We start from the raw sequence: 12731 nt of genomic DNA on the forward strand, positions 1-12731 counted from the left end.
GCAAGAAATAACTAACTATTTTCATTTATTTCTTTATTATAAGCCTCTTGTTTTAATTTCATTGTCTTATCGTATGTTACATATATTTATCAAATATTACATAAAGTAGTCCATTTAAAATTGGAGAGTTTAAAATATGATGTATGTTTTAAAAAAACAAATGAAATTGAAAGTTTTTTTTATTGAACATTTTATATATAGTACAGATAATAAACTAGCTAAACTTTAAAAAAAATGGATAGGCTTTACCATATAAAAAACTTTATATTTTTAATTTTTATTTTTTTTTAAACCTAAACTTCTTTTATTCCAGAAAACTCTTGCATATTTCTAACTTTTTCAATTACAGCCAACAAATTGTTTAAAAATTAAATTATTATTCAATTTCAAATTAGAATGCAAAGAACTTAATTAGCAGGCACAAAACCTCAGTCTCTAAAACCTTATGTTTGCCAATTGAAGGTTTTACATCTCTTATTGGAAATTGAATAATACATTGTTCAAAGATTTTGTTGACTCTGCTATTAAAAATAAGTTAAAAAAAAATCTAATAAGATTATTATGGACTATCGTCACTTGTAAAATTGAAAATGTTTCTAACAGAAAATTCATGAAAGCTGAAATTAGATACCAAACATATATTGAAGTTTGTAAGTTGTCTTTTCTTTTTGATTTTGAAAAACCATATAAGATACTAAGTTAACCAAGACCGTTTTTTCCCCTGCTGTAAGTTGTTTTTTCTTTTTGATTTTGTAAGTTGATTTTTGATCTATTGCTGCTTTCTTTGAACATTAGCAAATAGATTTTGATAAATGTTTTTTCTAACAAGATATTATTTCTCTTGAACTAAAAATATGAAATGTTTCCTTCGGATTATGATGTTGTAACATGAGCTAAAAAAAAAGTGTGTCAAATGTGAGTTTTTTCAAATAAGAAGTTAGAAGTTTTTCCAGGAAAAAATAATGTAAAACCAAAAGATCATCAGTAAACCAACTCAGAAAATAAGAAAATACATGGGTTTCTTTTTTTTTTTTTTTGAAAAAAAAAAATTGATTTAACCAAAAACAATCAGAAAATACAGGTGTTCTATACAATTAACCCTTTAGAAAAAGGTTTGCTGTTAAAAAATGATTTTAACAATCGATTATAATTAATAGAAAAGACATTTATACCATATTAAAGATAACCCCAAAAGAAAATATGAAACCAATTGTCAAGATTATCTTCAACGAGAACTCCAAAAGCTTTGTGAACCAAACTCCAAATCTATACATAAATTTACCATCAGCAAAGCTTAAGATTCCAACTCACTCACGATACCAAGGGCAATACAGACATTTAGCGTGTCACCATTCAAGCATATCATATCCATATACATATTTACTACATACAATTACCAAACAACCCTTTTTTATGTTGCAAGTAAAAACTATCTCCACTTCAAACCCCCTGCCCACAACAAACTCTCAGGCCGGGTTTCATCTAACCACCAAATAAAGAGGGGTAGATACGTAAATTAGTCAATTTGCTTACATCAAATGCGAATCATAGGTGTCAAAATTTGAGTCAGGGACAACAAGAGGCAGCTTGTCTATATACATGAACAATCTTTTCAGATTTTCTCTTGTTATTGTGGCCATGTCAATTGTTTCCTTATAGTCAACATACACCCACAACTCCCCCGAGTCAACTCGCTTTAGACTCACCCGGCAAAACGGGCATGATAGCGACCTTGTACGCCTTCACAAAAATCAACATTTTTTTTAAATTTTTTTTATTTTGTTGCAAAAGCATAATATGCATATTCAATTATTCATTGATAAGATAAAGAATCATACCAATCGTTATAGCAGTTTGAGCACATGGCATGGTTACATTTTGGTAAAACAAGTTTGCCATTCATCTCCATGCAAATACCACATTCTTCTTCACGTTCAATGTCAACATCAGAACATCGATTATAATCTTCATCTTCTCTTTTCTTATACCTTTCCATGCATACCTTCTTCTGTTTTTTCTCTTCCGAATCACTCACACCACTTTGAAGTTGCATCAAAGATGGATATATAATACCTATCCATCATATCATCATCCTAAACATCAACTCCTTAAAACAATTAAAAAAAAAAAAACACCATAGTAGATGTAAAACACAATCTTCTTAAAAAAGATAGGACTCGGAGTGACACTCATGTCAATGGGACAAAAATAGATATAGAAAACGGTTTTGTTAAGCTTTATAATTGGATATTAAATCATATATCAGTATACCATAGAATTCTCTTATGCTAGCCTTCCTTTCATGAGTAGACATGGTGGTGGTGCCATCTGCATAAACCTGTAGTGTATGCAAGCTAGAAACTTTATGAATGGAAATTAATCGAATCATATATCTCATAATTCATAAATAAAATGCTAGAAAAAAAAAGTTTGAATTTTGACCTGAAAAATCAGGATCCGCAAGAGTCCAAGAGCACCGGCCAGGTGGCAATCAGACCATTGAACGAAGAAAAGAAAGAACTGTGCAGCCGGGCTATAAGACATTCTCATCTGAACACAGGCACCATCATACTCCCTTGGGAAATCAGATGCCCTGCACCTCATGAACCAAACCATGGATTTTAGGGTTTTTTTTTGAGCTATACCCTCAAATTGACAAACAAAGAGCAAATCGTAGCATGAGAATCAATGTTAATTCATACAAGTTGAAAGAAACAGATTGAAATTCAATTAGTCTTGGAATTTTTATGATGGAAAGCTGCTTTTGTTGATTAAAAATGGTGAGATACCTTTATCCCATATAGAAGCAAAGCAACCACTAGAGTCGAACATAAACCAGATACATGTGTATTTCTGACTATGAAATAACTCGTGAATCCATATATAAAAAAACCCCAAATTCATCTAAGAGATTAAAAGCCCAGAGACTAAATTGAAGGATTTACGAATAGAACATTGAATTTCGTAAAAGGAAATCACGAGAGGAAAAGATAAGGGAATGGTTGACTTCTTACAGAGTATTAGCATGTTGAATATCTGCTTCAAGGAGTTTGAGAGAATCCTTGAACGATTTTCTCATTGATCCCACATACATCTCTTTGTTTCTTCCGCGAAAATAATTACACAAATTCACACACCATCTACTGAGATTCGTGATGACTTTCTCTCTCTAAAAACCCTAGAATTGTTTTCTCTCTCTAGGAGTGGGGTGAGATCAGTGGTAACTTCTCTCTGTTCTCGAGAGAACTGAAGAAGGAGAAGAACTGTGTCACTGTCAAGCTGACACGTGGATAAGAAGCTGGTGGAACTTTGAAGTTTTTAGATTAATAGGATCTAGTGGTAATTATAATACTAATAATTGTATAAAAAAGAATTAAAGTGGTTATTATGAAAAGAATCAATTATATTAGATTATCCTTCAGTTCACTATTCCAAATAATTGTTTTGTTTTTGGTATTAAATTTATATAGAATTTCATACCTAGTCCCTTAAGTTTTCCTTAAGTAACTTCTCCTCTGATTTTGTATTATTGATTTGCATTTCGTCATGAATTCTGTTTCTTTCTTAACGTAATACCACTTATGTTAATTGCAATGTTATTAGCACATTTTTTTTAGGAAATTAAGTAATCTAACCAATATAAATGAACAATTTGATGACAATAATTATTTTTTTTTTAAATTTTATAAAATGACCAATTACTCTGGAATATCGTATTTCGGAGTGGGCGGTGATTGATAAATATCGTGTCCAGAACCTGACACCTGTATATTTCGGTCTTAAAAATTGTATTTTGGACTATGTGTTTTGAAATAGTGTATTATGGAATAATTATGTTCATTTCGGATTTCATGCAGTTATATAATTTCTATATGGTTAAAAGTAAAAACCCATACAAAATTTAGATATTCCGGACTGGTTTCTCGTAGTTCGAACTTGTATATGCATTCTAGAATGAGAAGTTAAATATCCTCCTAATTTTTGTTCCTACAAATCCTCCTACCCAATTAAATAGTGACATGTATAACATTTAATGCCCATTTATTGAAATTTTAATATACAAATATGACACATGTCATTATTTAATTGGATATGAGAATTTGTAGAAACAAAAGTAGGAGGATATTTAATTTCTCTTTTGGAATACATAAAATTGTTTCGAAAGTGAAATGCAATTAAATTAAAGAGTAAAACTCACCTGGTTTGTTGAATCAGTTGTAGATAAACTTAAACAGCTTTGTCCAAAATACCGGTAGCTAGAGCTTCAAAATTTCGCTCTTCGGAATGTTTATTTCTATTTTTGAGTGTCTCATATATATATATATATATATATATATATATATATATATATATATATATATATAGTTGTTCATGTTTTTTAGATAGTACTATTACTCTATTCCAAATCACGCGAGCAGCCATTAGCCATTACTAAGAAATTTTCATATATTCATTGATTCGAAGTATTTTTTATTTGATTAGTTTTAATCGTCTTTTTTTTTAATAGAAAAAAAGAAAGACAATGAAAAAATAGATTTTGTAAGCTACCAATGTATCCTTTATTCGTACGAAATACCATACGAAATAGAACGCTTAGAATGGATATAAAGAAATTCTTTGATTGGTTCTTCCCAAAGGAATGATCTATTTTATTTGACTGATGGGGCCAACAAACAATTAATTATAACAAAAAAATATCTAAAACAATCTAAATTAGAAATTCAATAATAACTAAAATAAAGAAAAGGTATATATATATATATATATATATATATATATATATATATATATATATATATATATATATATATATATATATATATAATTGAGCTATTTTGGTCAAGAGACCGGTTAATTTTCAAAAAAAAATATTGGTTATTATTTTTAAAAGTAAACTAGTATGTGATTAGATTACTCAATTTTTCTTTTTTGTTACAACTATTGGTCGTATTATATATGCAAAGTATAAAATGTTACCAAATCCAATTTTAGTGTACTGCTTCAGGCATAATAATTCTCAACCTACTCTAGATATTTGTCCTTTTAATATAAGGTGTTTGGATGGAAAAAATATAGACGAATGATCCAAATAAATTGAACTAAATCCATGAATCTAGAAAATTCTTGAACAAAATCCTAACAAAGAATAAGGGTGGAAAATGTGAATAATTATATCCTAAATTTTAATGATCTAATTGTCTTTGAAAGAAAAAAAAATGTGTTCCTCGTCATGAACATGTTTGCTTGCGATAGTTGTGGGCTCTTAGGAGAATTGATGAAGTGCATTATTATTACTTGTATATCTAGGAATTATTTAAAAATGTCGTTGTTAACAATGATTGTACTTTTACCAATATGTATGGGTCCACGAGGCTTGTATTGCTCTCTCAAAACCTTGTTTTCATGTTTATAAAAATAAAGTAACCAACTCATCAAATATTAGATAAAGTATCGAAAAAATCACTTCTATGAATAGAGTTTAAGTAACATACTAACATTCAACATTAACTACGGATAAGCATTCAGGCTACTCGATGACGATTTAGAGTATGTGGATCCAGAATTCGGGATGTGGTGGGTTTAGCTCCATATATGAGACATGGAATTGGTGTCGACTTCAAAGTTGGGTCCCAAGTGAAATTGGGTCCGTGATTCTTGATTTTTATAGATTGTTATTTTAATCAGCTAATGTATTTGTTGTATATTTTTTTAGAAACGGCTGAAATTTGCTGTATATTTATATTTTTGAAGTATTTTTCTTTTAATTTGTAAAAATGGTAATTTTTGACTTAGAGCCGGTTTGTTGTATATTCACGCTCAATAATTTTTATAGATTATAAGGGTTGACAAACTAGCTTGTAGCTTATAAACAGGAATATGACTTATACGGGAACTATAGTCTTTTTATGTAAGACAGAGACCAAGTTCGTAACAAAATTAAACAGTAGGGACCATCCGAGTTAAAAAAATAAATTAATTAAAAAATAAACAGTAGGGATCATCCGATGATATACAAATATGTGTGGTCTATTAATTTTTTTAAATATATAAAAAATAAATACATAAGTAAGAAAATTAATTAAAAAATAAATTAAGACAAAATTGCAAGTTTGGTCCTTGTGGTATGTCAAAAATTGGATGTTTGATCCAAAAAGTTTTGGGGTTGCACCGGTGGTCCAAAAGGTTTGATTTGTTGTGGAATTGGTCCAAAGGCTTAACAGTCGTTTGTGCCCTTTGTTAGTGTGAGGGTATTTCTGTCAATTCACACCCCTTCTTTTAAAATCTTATTAAAGTAGGACATGCTTTGAAAAGATTTATGTCAAGTGGCTAATTTTAATTTAAAGCTACAACTAGAGGGACTGGTTTTGCCAATTTGATACAAAATTTGGGTAAAGGGACCAACACGGTCATCATCTTAACAAATCGGGGGAAAAGTCTGTCTTCATCAGATTAAGAAAGAAGGAACGAACGGAAGCAATCAAAAATCAATGATTGTTTTGGTCCTGTAAGACAAACGATGGAGGAGGGGTTCTTCACCTTCGTGTCTGATCGGAGAAGAAAAGGGAATGAAAGCAGCAACAGTTGCCAATCCCATAGAGGGCACCACCTGTGCTTGGCTTGTTTGGACAAGGAAAAGGAAAACGAAAGTAGAAGAGTGGTTCAGTGGTGGCTGTTGTCAACAGCAGTGATGGCGAGGGGGTTGCTCCGGCGGCCTCCTTGACTGATTTCTTATCCTGCGAGGGCTGATCTAATAGGCTCGGTTATCTCTCTTCGTCGACTACCACCTCCTAACACCCCTCGCCGCCTCCTCTTTTTCCTTCCTCTTCTTCGGCCTAAGTCGAATCCTAGAGGCCATCACCGATTGCGAATCAATCGATGAAAAATCAGAAGCCATCGGACCCCCTTCCTTCAACCAAAAGAACGATCGAACATTCGCTGATTTCGTGTGCGTTCTTCTTGACTGCCTTCGGTTCATTCCCGTCCCAATCTCCTCTTCCTCTCAATCGATTATGCATTCCTTCTTCCCTTCGTGTTCTATATTCATTTCCTTTGCGTTCCCCTTGACGATCGATCAAATGACGAACAAAAAAAATCCCTTGACCACTTTCAAATCGGGTTCCTATTTTGACCAGTCAAAAGTCAAAGTGGAATCAAAATTTAATTTAATTTATTCAAAAGTTACCCTTATTTGACAAAAAATTTACAAGATCAATCCTTTTGGGCAGAAATACCCTCACACTAACAGAGGGAACAAACGGCTGTTAAGCCTTTGGACCAATTCCACAACAAATCAAACCTTTTGGACCACCAGTGCAATCCCAAAACTTTTTGGACCAAACATCCAATTTTTGACATACCACAGGGACCAAACTTGCAATTTTGTCAATAAATTAATAAGGGCACAATAGTCTTTCTAGGCGATACATGGACCAAATGTGCAACAAAAATAAACAGTAGGGACCATCCAAGTTAAAAAAAAATAAGTTAGGGACCAAAAACACAAATTCCCTCAAACCACAGGGACCATTCGTGTAATTTAATTTTTACTTTTCGCTTTTTTCATATTTGGGTAACTATTTTTTTTGTACACATCTAGGTAACAAACTTATTGAAAGCGTTCACATATAGGATTTAACCTGCTATAGCAGGTCATAATGGTCATATGTGAACACTTCCAACAAGTTTGTTACTTATATGTGTACAAAAAAAAAGTTACCCAAATATAAACATACCGAAAAGTTAATTACCTTAATAAGTAATATTCCCCTTATAAACTATCTAAAATTAGTTTATAAACTATTTTATTAAAGTACAAACTATTTTTATGATTTTACTAAACGCTAATTTAAAATATGTTACGTAAGTGTCTTTTTTTTTTTTTCTATTCAAACTTGACCTAAATTTTAAGAGCATCTCCAAAGTGTTTTTTTTAAAAAAAAATATATTTTTACCATTTGGTTGACCGCTTATCACAATACAATATCATTGGAGTGAAGAGTTGTGTTTACTTTTTGTATTGATACTAATACATATATTGAATTATTGTTTAGGTTTTGTCTATCTAACCCTTCTAATACAATGATATTCAGTTTTAGTCCAAAATTTTTATTTATGTTATAACTATTTATTATTTATTTATTAGTTAATTAACTTTATTATATATATATATATATATATATATATATATATATATATATATAGAGAGAGAGAGAGAGAGAGAGAGAGAAAGATAGGTTCAGATGTTTAATGTATCTATTGTAGTATTGTATGTATAATTCTTGGCCAATCATTCTTAAGGGGTATTAATGTAATCTTAATATATAATACTAGGCGAATGACCGTGCGTTGCGCTGAAACACTTATATAGTTGAATTCTTTAGACATAATTGTTTTTTAAATATAACAATAACTTTATTATTAAATTTGATATAATATTTCATATACTAAATTGATATAATATATTGATTATTTTGAATTAAATGATAATATATACATCTATTATAATTGCATAATATCAATCGTTTGAATAGCTTCTACCTGCGAGTTGTATATAAATAAAATTAAATATAATATATGCTTTAATGTAATTTATCGTTGTTGTTATTGTTGATTAATTTTTTAAAATTTATTTGCTTAATATTTTAATTTTTATCATTATAATTATTTAAAACATCAAACATTATTTTTTTGATTTTAAATGTAACAATATAATCATTTATATAGAGTTATTTTTAACTCTTGTTATTGTAAGTTATTTTAAGCTACTTATTTGAAAACTTTTAACGACTATAAAAATATTTTTAGCAAATATTTTAGTTAAATTGAGATTACAATTTAGTTTTTTCATTTATCACTACAATTTATCACTTTTAACTATTTATATAATATTCTTTGGTTTTTTAAGGGGAACTGAAATTTATATTTAAGTTGACACTGTAATGTTATATTTATTTTCTCTAAACTGTTCATAAGTTGTAACTTTAAATTAATAATGATTTACATACAACAACATTTTAAATCTAATTAATTTAAGTATAATATGTGAAAAATTAAATACATAACTTTATAAGTAGAAGTAAAGATATTATTTTAAAATTGAAATTTTGTTTATTTATGATTACGTTTTAGGTTTGATATTTATTTAACCTTATTAACCAACTTATAATCATTATTAGAAAGACACTACAATTTATCACATTTAATTATTTCAAAAATATTTTTTGGTTTGTTTAAGTTAAACTAAAGTTTATATTTAAGTTGACCCTGTAATGTTATGTTTAACTTAATAATTTAAGTATTTTATGCAAATTGTTACAAAATTATATATTAAAATGATAATGGCTTACATCCAACAATATATTAAAACTAATAAACTAAGAATAATATGTTAAAAGTTAAAAAACATAACTTTATAAGTAGATTTAAAGATATTATTTTAATACTGAATTTTTTTATAAATTATTACACTTTAGGTTTATTATTTATTTAACATTATTAACCAACTTATAATAATTATTATTATTAGAAAGAAATTGAAAAGTTATGGGAGTTTCAAATGAATGTGGTGAAATGAAAAATGCATGGGAGTTTCAAATGAATGTGGTGAAATGAAAAATGCATGGGAGTTTCAAATGAATGTGGTGAAAGAAAAAATGTTTCCTTTATAAGTATACTAGGCGAATGCCCGCGCGTTGCGCAGAAGCATCTATATAGCTGAAATTTTTACAAATATATGTTTTTTTAAATATAACAATAATGTTGTTGTTAAATTTGATATAATAATTCGTATACTAAGTTGATATAATATATTGATTATTTTGAATTATATGATAATATATACATCTATAAAAACTACATAATCTTAATCTTTTGAATGACTTCTACCCATAAGTTACTCATGAATAAAATTAAATATAATATATGGTTTAATGTTATTTATATTTGTTGTTATTGTTAATTAACTTTTTAAAATTTATTTGCTTAACGTTTTAATTTCTATCATTGTAATTATTTAAAACATCAAACAATAATATTTATTTTAAAGGTAACAATATAATCATTTATATAGAGTTATTTTTAAATATTGTTATTGTAAGTTATTTTAAGCTACTTATTTAAAAAAAATTAATGATTATAAAAATATCTTTAGGAAATATTTTAGTTAAATTGATATTACAATTTAGTTTTTGCATTTAGCACTATAATTTATCATTTTTAACTATTCACAAAATAATCTTTGGGTTTTTGAAGTGGAACTGAAATTTATATTGAAGTTGACATTGTAATATTTAAATTAACAATTTAAGTATTTTGTCCAAACTGCTCAAAAGTTGTAGATTTAAGCTGATAATGGTTTACATACAACATATTAAATCTAATAACTTAAGTATAATATGTTAAATGTTAAAGACATAACTTCATAAGTAGAAGTAAAAATATTATTTTAATATTGAAATTTAGTTTATTTATGATTACACTTTAGGTTTGATACTTATTTAACCTTATTAACCAACTTATAAGCATTATTAGAAAGACACTGCAATTTATCACTTTTAACTATTTACGAAATATTCTTTAGGTTGTTTAAGTTGAACTAAAATTTATATTTAAGTTGATCCTGTAAGGTTATATTTAAATTAACAATTTAAGTATTTTATACAAATGTTTCAAAAGTTGTAGCTTTAAAATGATAATGGTTTACATACAACAACATGTTAGACATAACAAATTAAGTATGATATGTTAAAAGGTAAAAACATAACTTTATAAGTAGAAGAAAATATATTCTTTTAATATTGAGATTTAGTTTATATATGTTTACACTTTAGATTTTATATTTATTTAACCTTATTAACCAACTTATAATCATTATTAGAAAGAAATCGAAAAGTCATGGGAGTTTCAAATGAATGTGGTGAAAGGAAAAATGATTTCTTTATAAGTATACTAAACGAATTCCCGCGCGTTGCGCAAAAACACCTATATAGTTGGAGTCTTTACAAATATATGTTTTTTTTTAAATATAACAACAACGTTGTTGTTAAATTTGATATAATAATTTTTATACTAAAATATTGATATAATATATTGATTATTTTGAATTATATGATAATATATACATCTATTATAACTTAATAATCTCAATCGTTTAAATGACTTCTACCATCGAGTTATACATGAATAAAATTAAATATAATATATGGTTCAATGTTGTTTATAATTGTTGTTATTGTTAATTAATTTTTTTAGAATTTATTTGCTTAATGTTTTAATTTCTATCATTATAATTATTTAAAACATCAAACATTATTTTTTAATTTTAAAGGTAACAATATAATCATTTATATAGAGTTATTTTTAGCTATTGTTATTGTAGGTTATTTTAAGGTACATATTTGGAAACTTTTAACGATTATAAAAATACATTTATGAAATATTTTAGTTAAACTGAGATTACAATTAGATTTTTTTTCATTATCACTACAATTTATCACTTTTAACTATTTACAAAATATTCTTGGTTTTTTAGTGGAACTGAAATTTATATTTAAGTTGACATTGTAATACGCAGAAACACCTATATAGTTGAAATCTTTACAAATATATGTTTTTTTAATATAACAATAACGTTGTTGTTAAATTTGATATAATAATTTGTATACTAAATTGATATAATATATTGATTATTTTGAATTATATGATAATATACACATCAATTATAACTTTATAATCTCAATCGTTTGAATGATTTTTACCCGCGAGTTACACATGAATAAAATTAAATATAATTTATGGTTTAATATTATTTATAGTTGTTGTTATTGTTTTTTAAAATTTATTTGTTTAATGTTTTAATTTCTATCATTATAATTATGTAAAACATCAAATATTAGTTTTTGATTTTAAAGGTAACAATATAATCATTTATATAGAGTTATTTTTAAATATTGTTATTGTAAGTTATTGTAAGCTACTTATTCGAAAACTTTTAACGATTATAAAAATATCATTAGGAAATATTTTAGTTAAATTGAGATTACAATTTAGTTTTTTTGTATTTATCACTATAATTTATCACTTTTAACTATTTACAAAAAAAATATCTTTTAAGTGGATCTGAAATTTATATTTAAGTTGTCATTGTAATGTTATATTTATATTCACAATTTAAGTATTTTGTCCAAACTGTTTAAAAGTTGTAATTTTAAACTGATAATAGTTTACATTTAACATCATATTAAATGTAATAAATTAAGTATAATATGTTAAAAGTTAAAGAGATAACTTTATAAGTAGAAGTAAAGATATTACTTTAAAATTGAAATTTAGTTTATTTATGATTACACTTTAGGTTTGGTATTTATTTAACCTTATTAACCAACTTATAATCATTATTAGAAAGATATTATAATTTATCACTTTTAACTATTTACAAAATATTCTTTGGGTTGTTTAAGTTAATCTAAAGTTTATATTTAAGTTGACTCTGTAATGTTATATTTAAATTAATTATTTAAGTATTTTATACAAATTGTTCCAAAATTGTATATTTAAAATGATAATGGTGTACATCCAACAATATATTAAAACTAATAAATTAAGTATAATATGTTATAAGTTAAAAAACATAACTTTATTATTAGAAGTAAAGATATTATTTAATATTGAAATTTAGTTTATATATGATTACATTTTAGGTTTGATATTTATTTAACCTAATTAACCAAATT

The 12731-nt window shown here is 26.6% G+C and overlaps 1 protein-coding gene across 1 annotated transcript; it reads right to left on the minus strand.

The window, feature by feature from the left end:
* Positions 1-1201: 1201 nt before the first annotated feature.
* LOC145102042 (E3 ubiquitin-protein ligase AIRP2-like) lies at positions 1202-3284 on the minus strand. The gene is made up of 5 exons (XM_079039372.1): positions 3015-3284; positions 2443-2593; positions 2272-2338; positions 1839-2073; positions 1202-1740 (listed from the first exon to the last, which is right to left on the minus strand). The coding sequence occupies exons 1-5, from the start codon at positions 3092-3094 to the stop codon at positions 1530-1532; spliced, it is 744 nt and encodes a 247-aa protein (XP_078895498.1). The 5' UTR covers positions 3095-3284; the 3' UTR covers positions 1202-1529.
* Positions 3285-12731: the final 9447 nt, after the last annotated feature.

This window comes from Lactuca serriola, chromosome 4 (genome assembly GCF_051521515.1).
Source record: "Lactuca serriola cultivar US96UC23 chromosome 4, Lser_US96UC23_V15, whole genome shotgun sequence".
NCBI classification, from domain to species: Eukaryota; Viridiplantae; Streptophyta; class Magnoliopsida; order Asterales; family Asteraceae; genus Lactuca; species Lactuca serriola.

Excerpts from the sequence above, each read along its gene's own strand:
- LOC145102042 (XM_079039372.1), bottom strand. The coding sequence starts at position 3,094 with ATGTATGTGGGATCAATGAGAAAATCGTTCAAGGATTCTCTCAAACTC. Across the intron at positions 2,074-2,271 it reads TAGCATAAGAGAATTCTATG|GTATTATATATCCATCTTTG; the intron begins GTATACTGATAT and ends TATGATGGATAG. Across the intron at positions 1,741-1,838 it reads TCAAACTGCTATAACGATTG|GCGTACAAGGTCGCTATCAT; the intron begins GTATGATTCTTT and ends ATTTTTGTGAAG.